Source organism: Gavia stellata, chromosome 22, assembly GCF_030936135.1.
Source record: "Gavia stellata isolate bGavSte3 chromosome 22, bGavSte3.hap2, whole genome shotgun sequence".
Lineage (NCBI taxonomy): Eukaryota > Metazoa > Chordata > Aves > Gaviiformes > Gaviidae > Gavia > Gavia stellata.
The window spans coordinates 14291792-14306842 of record NC_082615.1 but is presented as its reverse complement, the minus strand read 5'-3'; the positions used below and the strand labels follow the sequence as shown (position 1 = coordinate 14306842).

At 51.2% G+C, this 15051-nt stretch overlaps 1 protein-coding gene across 1 annotated transcript; it reads left to right on the top strand.

The window, feature by feature from the left end:
* The first annotated feature begins 7102 nt into the window (after positions 1 to 7102).
* On the top strand, positions 7103 to 14925 carry NOTUM (notum, palmitoleoyl-protein carboxylesterase). The gene is made up of 11 exons (XM_059828261.1): positions 7103 to 7428; positions 7819 to 7871; positions 8112 to 8207; positions 9417 to 9477; positions 10370 to 10428; positions 11887 to 11989; positions 12786 to 12977; positions 13326 to 13426; positions 13526 to 13673; positions 14298 to 14345; positions 14451 to 14925. The coding sequence occupies exons 1-11, from the start codon at positions 7118 to 7120 to the stop codon at positions 14755 to 14757; spliced, it is 1479 nt and encodes a 492-aa protein (XP_059684244.1). The 5' UTR covers positions 7103 to 7117; the 3' UTR covers positions 14758 to 14925.
* The last annotated feature ends 126 nt before the right edge of the window (positions 14926 to 15051 follow it).

The following is a 15051-nucleotide window of genomic DNA, read 5'->3' as shown; positions in this document are numbered from 1 at the left end:
GGGGAAGCTGCTGAAGGGCGCCGGGCAGAGAAAGGAGCGCGCGGCGGGTGCGCCCTGCGGGGCACAAGCTCTTTCCGTGGCTGAGGGCGCGGGCCGGGAGGGCGGAGGAGATGCCCGCCCCGGCGCGGGGAGAGGAGGCGGTTCCGGGGCCTGCGCGGGGGGCTGGGCGCGGGCCGGGGCCGGGGCCGGGGCCGTCCAGCCGCTCTGCGGGGAGCCGGAGGGGAGGACAGGACGTCTCCAGCTGCCGTTGGCAACGCGTTGTGTTTTCCGTTGGGTTTCCAGCGTTAACGCTCAGCCGGCTGACCGCTGAGGAAATAAAAGAGAGTTCTTCGTTGTACTCGGACCTCGTCTGCCAGCGTACGTAGTAATCCCCCAGGTGTGAGCGCGCCCGTGGCAAACCCTCGCGCGCAGCGGGCTGCCTACGCGCCAGTCGTTCCGCGCCCTGGGTCCGAAAGATCGCTTGGCAGGCTGGGCGCTCATGCTAAATTTATGGCAAGAAATCTCTTCTGCAGGTTTGAGCTCTCGCCTCTTTACCAAGCAGCGACGGCAGTGACGAGTAACTCTGAAAGTATCAACGCATACAAGAAAGGTACTCCTTGGCAAAACATAACAGCTACTGCAACCACCACATTCCAGAGAGAAGAGGGGAGCATCTTGCCGTGTTCCCGTTGCCAGATGAGTGTCTAGACAGTGTCACAATCAGGACGCCGGTAGTAAAACAAACTACAGCATCCTGGTGCCTCAGAAAGCCATTTCTTCTGGCTGGAAAAAAAAAAGGAAAAAGGGAAAAATTACTAGGCATCTCATGATTAGTGTTGCAAACTCAGGCATTCAGATGAGATGACTGCAGCTAGGGAACCAAGATTATCTTACATTTTACAACACAAAATTTCTCAGAGACTTGATTTCATTTATGAGCTTCCCCGTCACTCTCAGCACCACCTCTTCAGCGTTGAAGGCGCTCTCAGAGATTCAACTACAGTCTTTTTTGTTTGCTGTCATAAAAAAACTTCTAGTTTGGGTAACCACTGGAATTTATTTACCCTAAGTTGTTAACCACGTGCCAAATACTTTTTCTACTTCTATATTTGTCATATATGTTAAGCATAAGTCCCCACTGCCACCCCCAGCACCCACAAAAATGTCTGCTTTGCTTGGCTTATAAAGGAAAAAGATCCTTTTAAGGAAAGGCACTTTTGTAAAAGATCAACACTTGCTCGTTTTTACCGTATCAGCAGTGTGAGAGAAGGGAGAAAAAGAGAGGATGGGAATTTTAATGATGGAGAGACATCCCCTTGCTTACGCATGTGGATTCCTAAGTCCACCCAACACCGTAACTGCTCAATAAGATGCAGTAATAGTAATAAAGGATGCCCTGGTGTATAATGCATTGTTTAAAAATAACACTTAAAATTAATGTCTTTACATTTGTTATTTCCATCCCATTGGGAAGTATCGTCGTCATATTGCTTATACAGCGTTCCGGATATTGGCATCCCAGTCCATGCCTGTAATTCCTAAACGCTTTAAAATGGTTTAAGTTGATACATTTTCCTTTCAGAGCTGGGATGGACAAGGGGTATATACATGGCCAGTTACCACAGAACAGCTCATTAGCAACTTGTCAGTCCACATCAGCCAAATGACTTTCAATCGTATGTCAATACCCTGAGAGTTGTCTGGATGCACTTTTTTTTTTTTACTATTTTAGCTAAGCAGCTATGGAACTTCGTGAATATAATCGTGATAGCTATATATGGAGGTATTGCCACCCTCCTCCTTTTACTTGTCTGTTCTCAGCTTACGCAGTGAAGAAGTTTGTTCATACTCTGAAATTCAGTGTTGCATACGGAGGTTATGAATTACCGTCCTCTCAAGGACGCTCTTATCTAGGAGAGAGGCCCACACCTTAGAAGAGTTTCTCCGTAAGAACAGCTCCACTGGCTCACACCAAGGCAACAGAACACTACCTCTAATGGCAGCTGAGAACAGCAGCAGAGCAGGAGACTCTGGGATCGTATTTTCCCCAGCATCAACTTCCAGTTTTCAGCAATCTGCATCTTCTAGACTTCCCGAGTCAGAGGGGTTGTGTCTGTACATCTCATCATATCTGATGGATTTTGACATGAATTTTCCCAGCCGTGTTCTGAGCCCATCTGAGCTTTTGGCATCCACAGGATCACGGGGCAATGAAGGCCACAGTTAAATTGTGTTGTATGACAGAAGTACTTAATTTGTTTGGTTTAGAACTGCTTCCTTGGTGTTCCCCAGCTCTCATTAAGAAACAATGACTAATCATTCTCTGTTACCATCTCTGTAACATTCACAAGTCTAGAGATGTATTTCTTATAATTCCCTACCTTTTTAATTGCCTTTTGCTGTAAAATATGTGAAGAGGCATGAAAACTTAAGGGCAAGATTGTTCTGAAAGTTTTCACACTTTTGCCTGCAAAGGGTGCAACAAATATCTATGGTGTGCAAGTTCTTCTTAGTCTTTAAAATAGGGTAGAGATCCAAAGCTCTGCAAGTATCTAACACAGAATAAAGATATCCTGTCCTTCCACTAATGAATACCTTCACAGAAGGTATGAAGAAGAAGAAACAATTAAAATGGCTGTGTTAACACCAGTGATGATTCAGCTGCTGAGGTGGAGCAGCCATTCAATTTTAAAAGATACACTTTGGGTTTCATGGAGCCCAAAAAATTGGTCTTGTTTCTGGATGGGGGGTAGCTCCTGTTTGATGTCTGAAGCAGGCAGCTGTTTCCTATTTTGCATTTGGAAGTGACACATCCCTTAAAGAAATGTTGCTCCTGTTAAAAAGACACCGATGTAATCTGAGCTGAACATTTCCAAGTTGCAGGATTAGAGAGATGAATCTAGTTTTTAATGGCATGTCATAATCAGAAAGTTGCATGGAGGTTAAGGGTCACATTTCATACCCAGAGCCACTTCTAATCTCAAATATTCATCTGAAATTAGAAGCATCAGGAGAGAAAGAAGGGGGAGGTAACTACAACCTGGAGTTCATTAAAGTGCTACAAAGAAAGAGGAACTCATTAGGGAATAGCTAAAAATACCCTTAACAATTCGGATTTCTGCCACTGTCAGGATCAAGAGGATGCCCGCAAATCTACCAGGTGAGTCTCAGCAAAACAACGTCCACCATGCTAAAAACTTGTCAGAAATTGCATTTCATTAGTGATTGCAGTGAACAAAGTGTAGAATGACCTTTCCCTAAAATCACCCTTTAGGCAACTAGTGCTTTGCATTAGATACATATCCCTGGCATTATGCGCATTTGCATTCTGTCACACACCCACACAGAGAATAATGCATAACTTTGCGTCTTGATAAAGCGTGGACACCCCCCCCCCTCTTGTTTTTCTTTCAAATGGATAGGAAATTAACTGTGAACATCTACAAATATGTTGTAACCAGTTCCAAAACACGATACAGAACAATAGTTACTTATCACAGTAACAATGATTCTGAAAAGTATTTCCTCCTGCCTGTACCAACAGTACATGCTAACGATCATGCCAAGTCCTGGGGACATTCAAGAGGGTGGTTCCTACCAGAGCATCACGCAGCACGTTACGTTTGTACAAAGGGTATAAACGAGCTCTGTTGCCCTATCAGAGTTCCTTTACCCCCACCCACCACTGATGTTAGAAGAGACGGCGGTAGTGTGACTACGCAAAAGCAGGATTTTATCTGTTGGTGAGTGGTCTTCTATGGGTGGTCTTCTCACACCACACACACATACCCACACACACACTTCTGATCAACACAAGACCCAAGAAACAAGCCAGGGAACTTCAACTGAGCCAGGGCTGCAGAGCTGCTTCCATCAGGCATGGGAGCTGGCTACAGGGGAAACGTACCTATGGCACAAGCCCTTGCACAGGACTCCAGGTGTAATCCTCTTGGTTTTTGATAGGGAAACATCAAAAGGGCAAGTCCTGGAGCTGCCTTGGTCCTGGCAGAGTACTAGGGAATTTCAGAACTGCCTCATTTGCTGTTGGATAGCATAGTCCAATATACTTCAATGCACAGAACGGCATTAGGACGTACTGGAATATATTATGCAGGGTATTTCATTTTGAAAGGTATTAAATGAAAACAGCATCCCCCTTAACATTATTCCCAATCATTACAAATCTCTTGCTGGCCTCCTACGTGCCTTACTCCTACCAATAAAAATGCCCAGTCTTCAGTGCCTGGAGCAGGAGTCCAATTCTTTCACAGCTTTCTCTGAGCTTCCTTCTGTACTGAGCCCAATCTATTCAACGTAGGGTGGCTCTTATCAAAATATTAAAACTTAATGAACCTCTCGTGCTGAAGTACAGTATTATAAACTTCTCTAAAATCTGTGTGCACTTTGATGTTCTCCCAAGTTCAGTATATCAAGGAGTTAAACTGTACCAGATTTAAATGCCTAGAAGTAAGAGAGCAGTCTGTCATGCCATAACCTCACACAGCCTTACACTCTTCTTAACAGCCCCCTTGCTCCTTCATGACAGAGGTAATACGAACATTTTACTGGGCTTTGGAAGGATGACAAGTAAGAGGGCTCCGAAAGAAAGCCTCCCGAGTTACCTGAACCAGGAGAAGGAAGAAAGCTGAAGGGGGGTCAGTAAAGCCAAGAGAGGCAAAATTTAAATGTCTTTGCTTCACTGCCTTGGACAAAGGCCCAAGGATCTGCAACTTTAACATGCACTCCCCTTTGCCCTAAGGTTCTTCACTGGTGTATCCCGTTCAGTCACCCCTTAACGCACCAGCCGGTACGACGTGTTGGAGAGTCCAGTAACCGCAGACCTCCCCAAAGGGAAGGAGCATGGAAACCAGGAAGAAAGCAAGCCTATCAGTGAGATGAACAGCAGCCTTTTCTCTCAAGAAGTAGGATGGAGTTCAGCAATCTTACCCGTCCTGTTTTCTTGCTGTAGCTAGTGGAACATGAGGTCCTGGAGCTGTTTATGCCAACTGTTCCAGTGATCCTGAAACACTCGTGAGGACTTACTGATTCATCTGTTCAGACTTTGCACAAACTAAGCACTTTCCAGCCGCACCTCTGCTCAGGCAGCTGGAGGGGCTCTCTAACTTGCTATAACTGGTCCTAGTGATCAATTGCTCATACCCGTCACGGCCAGTGAGGAAGGGATGTTAAGGCCAGTGTAGAAAAAGATAATGATGATGCAGAATTGTGCTGAGACCAAAAATATATCAGGGGGTGAACGTAGTGCGCGTGTGGAAGGGTGTGTTCAATTTGGTGGCTTTTCCTGGCTTAAAGATACTGTTGGTACTATCAGCACTTACATAAAAGCAAACATTTGGAGATAAAAATCCGACTGAGAACAGAGCCAAGACCGAGACTACATAAGAGTAACTGAAAGATTAAAAAAACCTCCAAACCAACACGGCAAGCAAATTGCAAAACCATGTGCTACATACGCAGGAAATTCGGAGTTGAGGATACACGTAGGAAGTCCGACCATGCTAAGGTAAAAAGGCAATTGCAGCAGCTGGACAGCCTCAACTCTTGCTCTGCAAAACCCCCCTCCACTTACTATTTTAAGATCACGCTATTTTCACCTTTTCTCGTCCCAGATAGATTACATTTCCCGGTAAAGACAGACTGTTTCCCTCCTCCCCTCCCCGTCGAGGGGTGTGAGCTGTCCGTTTCGGTATCTAACCGGAGTTACTCAAAGCGCAGCATTTCCTCCGGTTTTCCTCGGTTTTTGACACTGAGGTCTGCGATAAGGACAGCGTCTCTGTGACACTCCTCGCCCTCACAGACGACAGGCACCCTGCCGTAACTGGGACTCGAGGCAGCTTTTTCTCCAGGACTCTCCCTGCCGTCGCTAGCGATGTCCCGGCCGCAGGGGATAACCGGGGAGAGCTGCCGGGGTAAACCTCACCAGCTGCGAGGAGCACCACGGCGAAGACCCCCGCGGCGCCGAGGCTGCGGCCGGCCCGCCGGCTGGGGGGTGCAGGCGGGGCGAGGGGCCGCCGCGCCCGGCAGGGACCGAGCAGGGCCCGCCGCGGCCCGCCCCCCCCGCCCCGCCTGGCCGCCCGCAGGCTTCCCACTGCCAGCGTCCCTCTCCACGCAGCCGGGGCCAGCGCGTCCCCTCTCGTTCCGCGGCAGCAGCAGCCCCCGGCCGGCAGCGACCCGCTGCCCGCCGCGCTCCCCGCGGGCGCCTGCACCGACCGAACGCCGGCGCCTTGGGCCAAACGACCGTCTCCCGGCTTTCCGCTGTTCTGTGCGGGCCGGGGCCAGGCTGGAGCCCGGCACCGCGGGGCAGCCCCCTCCGCCCCCGCCCCGAGGACTCCGCGGCCACTACCGCGCCGGGCCAGGGGTGGGGGGGGGGCGCACCGGAGGCGGCCGGGAGCGCAGGGCAGAGCGCTGCTCGGGGGAGCGGGGTGGCACGTCCCGCGGGGTGGGGCGGGCAGCACCGCCCACGCGGAGCCGGGGAGGAGCCGCCGCGGGGCCGCGGGGGGAGACGTGGGGAGGGGGAGCGGGGGGGGGGGGGTGCGCGGGCCGGGGGCGCTGCCACGTGCGGGCCCTCGCGCCCGCGCGGCCCGACCCCCAAGGCCGCCCCCCGGCCCCGGCGAGAGGCCGCCCCGTGTCCCCCGCCGTCCTGCGGGCGAGGCTGGCGGGCGCCGCCGGCCGCGGCCCCGGCGCCGGCAGGGGCGGCGATGGCGGCGCCGGCGGCGGGGGGCGCGGGGCGCGCCCCGACGGAGCGGCCCGCCGTGCCGGTGCGGCGCGGCGCAGACCCCCCGCTCCCTCCGCCTCGCTCCGAGGGGGCGGAGGGCAGGGCAGGGCGGGGGCTGGCCGGCTGCTGCCCCACGCGGCGCCCGGGCTGGCGGCGCCCCCGGCGCGCTCCCCGCGCACTCCGTGCCCCTCTGTCATGCTCGCCGCCTGTGAGCGGGCGGCGGGCTCCTGCGCCGGCAGCCGCGCCGCCGAGCCCGCGCCGCCGGCGCTGTCCTCGCCGCCCGCCGCCGACCACCGTCCCCGCGGGCGGCGCGGCGGGGCGCGGCGGAGCGCGGGCGGCGCTGCCCGCCGCCGGGGGCTGGCTGCTGCCGCCGCGGCGAGCGGCGGGTGGCGGCGGGCGGCGATGGGCACGGCGGCCGTGCACCTCCTGCTGCTGCTGGGGCTGCTGCACGCCGGGCCCGGCGGCGAGGGCAGGAAGGGCTGGCGGCGGCGGGGCCCGGCGGCCCGCGAGCGCGGCGAGGCGGCGGCGGCGGCGGCCGAGAGCTTCCCGCTGGACTTCACCGCCGTGGAGGGCAACATGGACAGCTTCATGGCGCAGGTCAAGAGCCTGGCGCAGTCGCTGTACCCCTGCTCGGCCCAGGCGCTGCCGCACGACCTGCGCCTGCACCTCCTGCACAACGCCTCGGTCACCTGCAACGACGGCAGCCCGGCCGGGTGAGTCCCCGCGCCGCGCCCCGCCGTCCCGGCGCTGCCCCGCGCCGCCCGCCGGCGCCTCGCCGCGGCCCCCGGCGCTCCCCGCCGCCCCGCTCGGCCGCGCGCTCCCCCCGCCGCGGCCCCGGCCCCGGCCCCGGCCCCGGCCCCGAGGGCTGTGGCGCCACCGCGCGGCGGCGCGCGGCGCGGCGGCGACAGGTGCAGCGGGCGCCTCCCGGGCGGCGGCTCGAGGCGCTGGCCCTGGCGGGCGCGAGCGCCGCCGCCCGCCGCCGCCCCTGCGCCCTCCCCGGAGGCTCGGCGCGGCCCCGGCGCCCCGGCCCGGCGGGCACCAAAGCGCTGCGGTCGGGCCCGGCTCCCGCTAACGCCGCGCCGCCCCCGTTTGTTTCTCCTCAGCTACTACCTCAAGGAGTCCAAGGGCAGCCGGCGGTGGCTGCTCTTCCTGGAAGGTGAGCGCGGGCGGCTTGCTCTGCGCCGGGCGGCGGCCGGGAGAGGGGAGGCGGCCCGCGGCGCCCCGGCCCCCGCGGGCTGCTTTCCCTCGGCCGTCGCCCGCCCCGCTCCGGCCGCCCGCGGCCCCCCGGCCCCCGCCTGCCCGCGGCCCCTCGGGGGCCGCCCGCCGCGGCGCGGACCCCCGCAGCCGGCGCTGGGCAGGGCGGCGGGGCGGCTGACCCCTCTCTTCCCCTCACCAGGAGGGTGGTACTGCTTCAACAGGGAGAACTGCGACACCCGCTACGACACCATGCGGAGACTCATGAGCTCCAGGGAGTGGCCCGCGACCCGAGTGGGTGAGTCGTGCCCGTGGGACACCCCCCCAGGAAGCGGGGCCAGGCCGGGGCAGCCGCCCGCGCGTCGGCGTCCTCGTGGGCGCGTGGTCGCTGCCCGCTGACTGCTCCTGCCCCGCCGCTAGCGCAGCGTCGCAGGCACGACGGGCTTTCGCTCCTGCGAGAGGGTGCCCAGGCAGGCGTGCTTCTCCACTGTCCGGAAAAGTTACGGAAGCGCCGATGTGCCCGTGCATCCGGATGTACGGTTATCGCTGCTAGACAGTGCTGGTTTTTGAACTCGGGCCAATATGCTCTCTTTATTTTAAACGCATGCAGGTGCTCACAAACCTGCTGGGATCTTCAGAGTTGTGGTTTAGTTTTCCGGTTTTTAAAGAGACACTGTGTTTCTCTGGTGGGCATGGTGATGTTGGGTCGATGGTTGGACTTGATGAACTTAAAGGTCTTTTCCAACCTTAGTGATTCTGTAATGCTATCAGAAGAGCTGTTCTTGGGCCTCTCAATCTGTTTGTCATACAGATGCACTTTCTTGCACACTGCACTGTGGGTGTGTGTTTGCCCGTAGTAGGACTGGCCCTATGTACGTAGGGAGAAACCAGATTAACTGTCTGGGCTTCTGCCTCGAGCTGTGCGCTTCCGCCTTTTCCTCATTTACAATTGCGTAACGTCACTTATCCAACTACAGTGATTCTCTGTGTGAAAGCATACATTTGGTGCACACATAAAGTATTTGTAGCATCTTTCAGTGTCATGCGTAAGAGGGAATTGGGAACCCGGATACCCACACTCTGGACCGCCGAGCTCCTGGGTCGGCACAGAAATGTTGAGCTTCTGTCTTCATTCTCGCTGCTTATGCTCTGGCTTTCTGAATACCTAAACCTCTGCCATTCACACAGATCTTATAAGTGCATTGGAATTCACCTGCTAGGGTTTGTTTCTTGGGGAAGTGCTTAACTTTAAGTATGTGTTACAGGTTCTTTTCTGTACTACAAGAGGCTTCTAGACAGGCTTCATCTCTAGCATGAATCAAATTCTGAAAGTCACATCTGCCTAAGGGCAAATTTAGAAATGTTCCTTCCACTTCCCTTACCAATGTTTTTCATCATGGATGTTTTTTTTCTGTGTGGTCAGAGATCCTGTGTGAGGCTTATATGCTTTCTCTGAAGTCACAGACTGTCATCTGTACATTTCTTGTTTCTTTGTGTCCATCTGCAGGAACCGGGATCCTGTCGTCACAACCAGAAGAAAATCCCCACTGGTGGAATGCAAACATGGTGTAAGGAGGGACAACAAAGGGAAATAGGTTTATACTTAAACAGCATCTCCTGCTTTTAGGCTAGGAAGAATGCTACAAAGACAGATTAAGACTAACACTTGCGAGAGGGAATTGCATGTTTCCTCATTTGTTCTAGTTCAGCTCTCTAAGAAGTAGCGCTGGCAAGGTCTGGAGAAACTTCAGTCTCCGTGGAGTTGTGGGGTGATCTAATGACGAAAAATTGGGGATAGCTTGGAGAGCCTTCTCAAATATCTGAAGTGGCAAATACTGTTGGGAGTGGTGGGCTGGTAGTATGTCACACATTTGTCAATTTGAGAGGAATATGGAGCAGCTCTTGCTAGTTCAAAGAAGAGAAATAAGAAAGACACCAGTTTATATATGCATCTATACAGGAGGGAAAAGCAGAAGAGAGGCGTGTTAATTTGCATTCTACAAGCAGGAGACAAAAGTGGGAAGGTAACTTCATTCCTGCAAAAACCTCCCGTGGCTGCAGTCAGCATTTCCACTGCATTGACAAGGCCTTCTCATTTATCATGTGAAAAACTGGAGCACAGGGAGTCTCCCTGGGGCAGGCCATCCACCGTATCAGTGGGACAGCTAAGAGCAAAATCTTGACCCATCGTTCTGTCCACTGAGCTCAGTGCTTCAAGTAGATTGATAAAAGACACATTATTTATTGATTTAACTCTGTAAAACTACCAGTGTTCAGGAGAAAATCCAAGACAATTATAATTGTCACTTGGTGTGCAGGAAGGTAAGTTGTCTAACTGGACAAGAAACTCTTCCCTTTTCCCCTCTCCAGGGTTTAATTTTCTTCCAGTTACTTGACCCTATCCTCACCCCTCCTTGCATGTCAAAGGAACATCACTGCTCACACAACTTTCTCTTACAGATTCATCCCTTATTGCTCAAGTGATGTTTGGAGTGGTGCCTCTTCCAAGTCTGAGAAAAGTGAGTGTTGCTGATGGTCTGTTGCTGCCCCAGACATCACACTTTAAAGGATATGGCCAGACTTCTGTGAAATTACATGAATGAAGAACGGGCTTTTTCTTGCTGAAGGGCAGGAAAGAATATCAAGCTACTTCCAGATAAAACATCCTGATTCCTTTAGCTGAGGCTGTTTTGACATAGTTCAGAGCCACTGCTTGCAGAGATGTTATACTGATGCAGTATGCAAGGATTAGAGGAACAAAATTCCTTTTAGATGAATCTCCAGGTTCCAGCACACAGCAAATTAAATGGTGTAGCTGAGGAACCACAGTTTGTTGCATGCAACTTTGGCTTTGCTGATCTGAGAGGCAAGTGCAGTGAATTTAGTTTCAGACTTCTGTCAGGAGGATATCTGGCCTTTGAAAGGAGCCATCATGTGTCAGGCTAAAGCTGTCTGCAGGCTAAAACGAAGAATAGTTTTAATACATGCATTGCCATCAGCTGCCATCTTGATGATGACGGAACTCTGGGAGTCTGCTTAAAGGAGTCCTTTTCCAGATTAATCTGGATTTCATGCGACTGAATTGTTCTACCTCATGTACTTCTCTGGGTTTCCCAACTTAAGCAGGATTAGTGTCTGGGTGCAGTAATGTCTATAGAAATACCGGGGGCTTAGTTCTCCTCTTGTTTGTTCATGAAGAGTTTTCTTTGACCAGAATGGAATTACTGTTGGTATATGCTGCTGTGAACAAAATAATTTGGCCTAAGATGCTCTGTGATGTGGCACCAGAAAGGCAGAAGGTTAATGCTTTTCTTTGAGTTGGTCTGTGAGTTCTGGCCTTAAACCAGACATTGTGTCACTCAATACCTCTTTTCGCTAACTCTTATATTGAGAAACTGAGCTCATGGATACGACAGATACACTTTTTGTCACAGTAAGGGACATTTTTACTTCATCATAGCTTCTTAGATTGTTCCTATGGAGCAGTTACACTTCAGCAAACACGGCTGCCTTTTGGTGGTGCCGAGGAAGTAGCGGTCTATCTAGGTGTAACGTTTTGTGAAACATTGCTTGTCTGAATTGCCTTTATGAATTGGGAAAAAAGGGATACGGTACGTTGGAACTGAGATTCCAGGTGGCAGGAAGGTGTGCATATTCCTCATGTAGAGAGAAAGGGTCCCAGCACCTTCCTTCTTATTTTCCTTCTCTTAAGTTTACCAATTCCTAAGTGCTGTTGTAGGAAGGCGTGCTTGTGTTAGTGTGCATTCTGTTCACTCTCTATCCACTTTCTTTCAGGGAAGCGAGTTTTGTACGGAGGCGGAGTATCTCTTATTAGATGTACTTGATACAGGTGGAGAAAATGGGCCTGGTTTTAGGTTCATAATCCCTTCATAAGGTTCTTAAGCATTTGGGAGAAGAATAAAAAGTCTTAGTCTGGACAGGGGACAGTTTTGTTGACACTGAGCTATCTCTTCCAGGTGAATATGCTTTCATGGGAGCACTGATCATTCAGGAGGTTATTAAGGAGCTGGTGGGAAAAGGGCTTGGCACTGCAAAAGTGTTGCTGCTGGCAGGGAGCAGGTAGGTATCTACAAGATTTCCTGTGGTGAAGACAGGAGACTTCCACGGTAGAAAGCTGTTAGGGAGGAGGTTTCAGCAGTTCCTGAAAAATTTCTTCTAGGAGTACAGCAACGCTAACACAGCAAACCCTGTATCTTTTCTCAGTTTTCTCCTTTAAGTGGTACAACAGGGGATGATACAATATTATTTCCTTGGCTTTTGGTCCAGGTACATTTATGAGAAAATGGAGAAAATAACAACCGGGTAGAAGCTTTGCAAGACGGAGGGAATGTGTTCATTCTTCCCCACATCAGGAGTGCTGGCTCCTGTTGGCCCACACCATGAGATGCATGCCTCTTGTGAATAGATTCGGGGCGTCTGAATTGAAAAAATCAGACTTGCCTGACACAGGTGCTCTGAATCATGCTATGTTGCACAAAGCTATGGTACACTCAGCATATGTTACACAGGGGTGTAATATAGAAGTTGCAAAGGGTGAATTTGTCTCACTTCAAATTCTTTTAGTTTTTGAGCAGCCAAACCCCTTGCAAATGATACGAAGCATATATATCTCCCACAAGAAAGAATAAGAACGGGATTTGGTTTCTGAGGTATCAGATTGTTACGCAGCACTGGCTTTATTTCTGAGTGTTTTGCAAAGCAAATAATTTGGTGACTACCAAGTTAGCGGTGGGTTGTCGGGTGGATAGATGGAAGTTGTTTATAGAGTGCCACTGCTGTGAGAGGATATGTGTGCTGGCAGCCATTTAATAGCTGTGAGTGCTTCATGACTGCAGTATTAACATTGCTGTTGCAGTGCTGGAGGGACAGGAGTGCTCCTGAATGTGGATCGAGTGGCGGAGCAGCTGGAGGAGATGGGTTATCAAGGGATTCAGGTTCGAGGCTTGGCAGATTCTGGATGGTTCCTGGATAATAAACAGTATCGCAGAACTGACTGTATTGATACCATAACATGTGCTCCAACAGAAGCCATCAGAAGAGGAATAAGGTACAATCAGATGCTCTAAAGTACAATTCTGTAAGAGGTTAGAGTGTGGAGAAGACGTCCTCCTTCTTTATCTTCCTTCATTTGATACTTAAGAGAGTATTTATCATCTCCATCAGTGGTTTTTCAATGATTGTATTGGAAAAGACAGTAATTTAAAAATCTAGACCTGCAGAAGAATGCGTGCAATTGTAGATGCTCTAAAATTTGTTGATGGGACAATGTAGCGGAGAAAGAACTCTGGTGTCAGTGAGTTGGAACTATAATCAAAACAGAAATAGACTGGGATATGGAAAGGCCATTGTTAAGATTGCACTATGCCTTTGATTCTGTTACTGCTTTGTCTTCTAGGTATTGGAATGGTATTGTTCCTGAACGCTGTAAGCTGCAGTTTAAAGAGGGAGAAGAATGGAATTGCTTTTTTGGATATAAGATTTACCCCACTCTTCGATGTAAGTATCAGAGGAGAGACATAAAATGGATTCTAGGGTTTCCTCTGTATCCGCAGCTAACTCAGAGCAATCCCTTTTCCCCATTTTTTGTCTTCCTAGGTCCAGTCTTTGTTGTCCAATGGCTCTTTGATGAGGCCCAGCTTACTGTAGACAATGTACACCTCACTGGCCAGCCTGTTCAGGAGGGGCAGTGGCTCTACATCCAGAACCTGGGTAGGGAGCTGAGAAATACCTTGAAGGATGTGACGTAAGTATTTCATTGAGGAAAACCTGGCACATTTATTTCTAAGAGACGTTCTTGTCCAGTATCCTATCAGCATTTCTCAGATCTCCGCAGAAATGAGTGGTGTAAATTTGGTAACTATTAGTTTGTCTACATCAAGAATCTTGCCTTTTTCATTTTTGGAAAAGTGCAAAGTAATTTCCAGCTTCCCAATTATCAAAGCTACCCTTTGTTATCAATAGGAACATGTTCTTTTCTTTCCTGCCTCCAAGGTGAGGTCTGAGACTCCTTGCCATTGCACAGCCATTGACCTCACAGGGATGTTTTGAAAAGTGCTGATCATAAAACATCCAGAGAGTTGATGAGACAACAGGGGAGGAACCATTAATGTGCCTTACTTGCTTCATACGAGAGCAGGTATTCAGGAGTCTCCTGTTGCAAATGTGCACTGTTAGGCAGGATGGAACGCCTTTTCTTCTGGATACTTGCCAGTTCAGTCGGGCTTTATATCATGATAGTCATTGCTGTTTCTAAAAATCTTGCTAGGGGCAGGAAAAATTCCACCCTCTACGTAGTCCGGAAGGTTCTATTTAGCAGGAGTTACTTTGTCCTTCCAAGACCTAATCCATGTTTCCTTTTTTCCTTTAGCGCTAGCTTTGCTCCTGCCTGTTTGTCTCATGAGATCATTACACGCAAGTGAGTGCTTTTGCAGATTCTGTGAAAGGTCAACAGGGGAGTGGTAGGGGAGTTAACCAGTTCTGGCAGCCTGACCCCTCTGATACAATCTGTTTGTCTTTTCAGTCACTGGACAGACATCCAGGTGAAGGGGACATCATTACCCCGTGCCCTGCACTGTTGGGATCGGAGCCTACATGAGAGCAACAGAAATGGGAAGGCCCCTCTGAAAGGCTGCCCAATTCATCTGATTGACAGCTGTCCATGGCCTCACTGCAACCCCTCGTGCCCCACTATCAGGGACCAGTTCACAGGGCAGGAGATGAATGTGATCCAGTTCCTCATGCACATGGGTTTTGATGTTCAGAAGATGGCACAGCAACAGGGCCTGGAGCCCAGTAAACTTCTGGGGATGCTCAGCAGTGGTAACTAGGAAGGGGTCTTCAGAAGGGCAGAGAGATTAGATCAGGAGGAGACTCTAAGCCCTTCTCCCACACTTTCTAATCTTCCTTACGCTCATGCAGGCAGATGCACGCTCGCACCCATGCATGCTCAAACTTGTACACACCCACGTGCTCCCACACTCTTGCACACTTAGGATGTGTCAAGGAAAAAAAAAAAAAGGCAATTTCTTGCTTACACTGTTTGACTGGAACTCGTTACCTCCAAACTCCAGGGCTCAGTTTTGGCCATTCATATCCTCTTCCTGTGTTACACAAGGCAATCT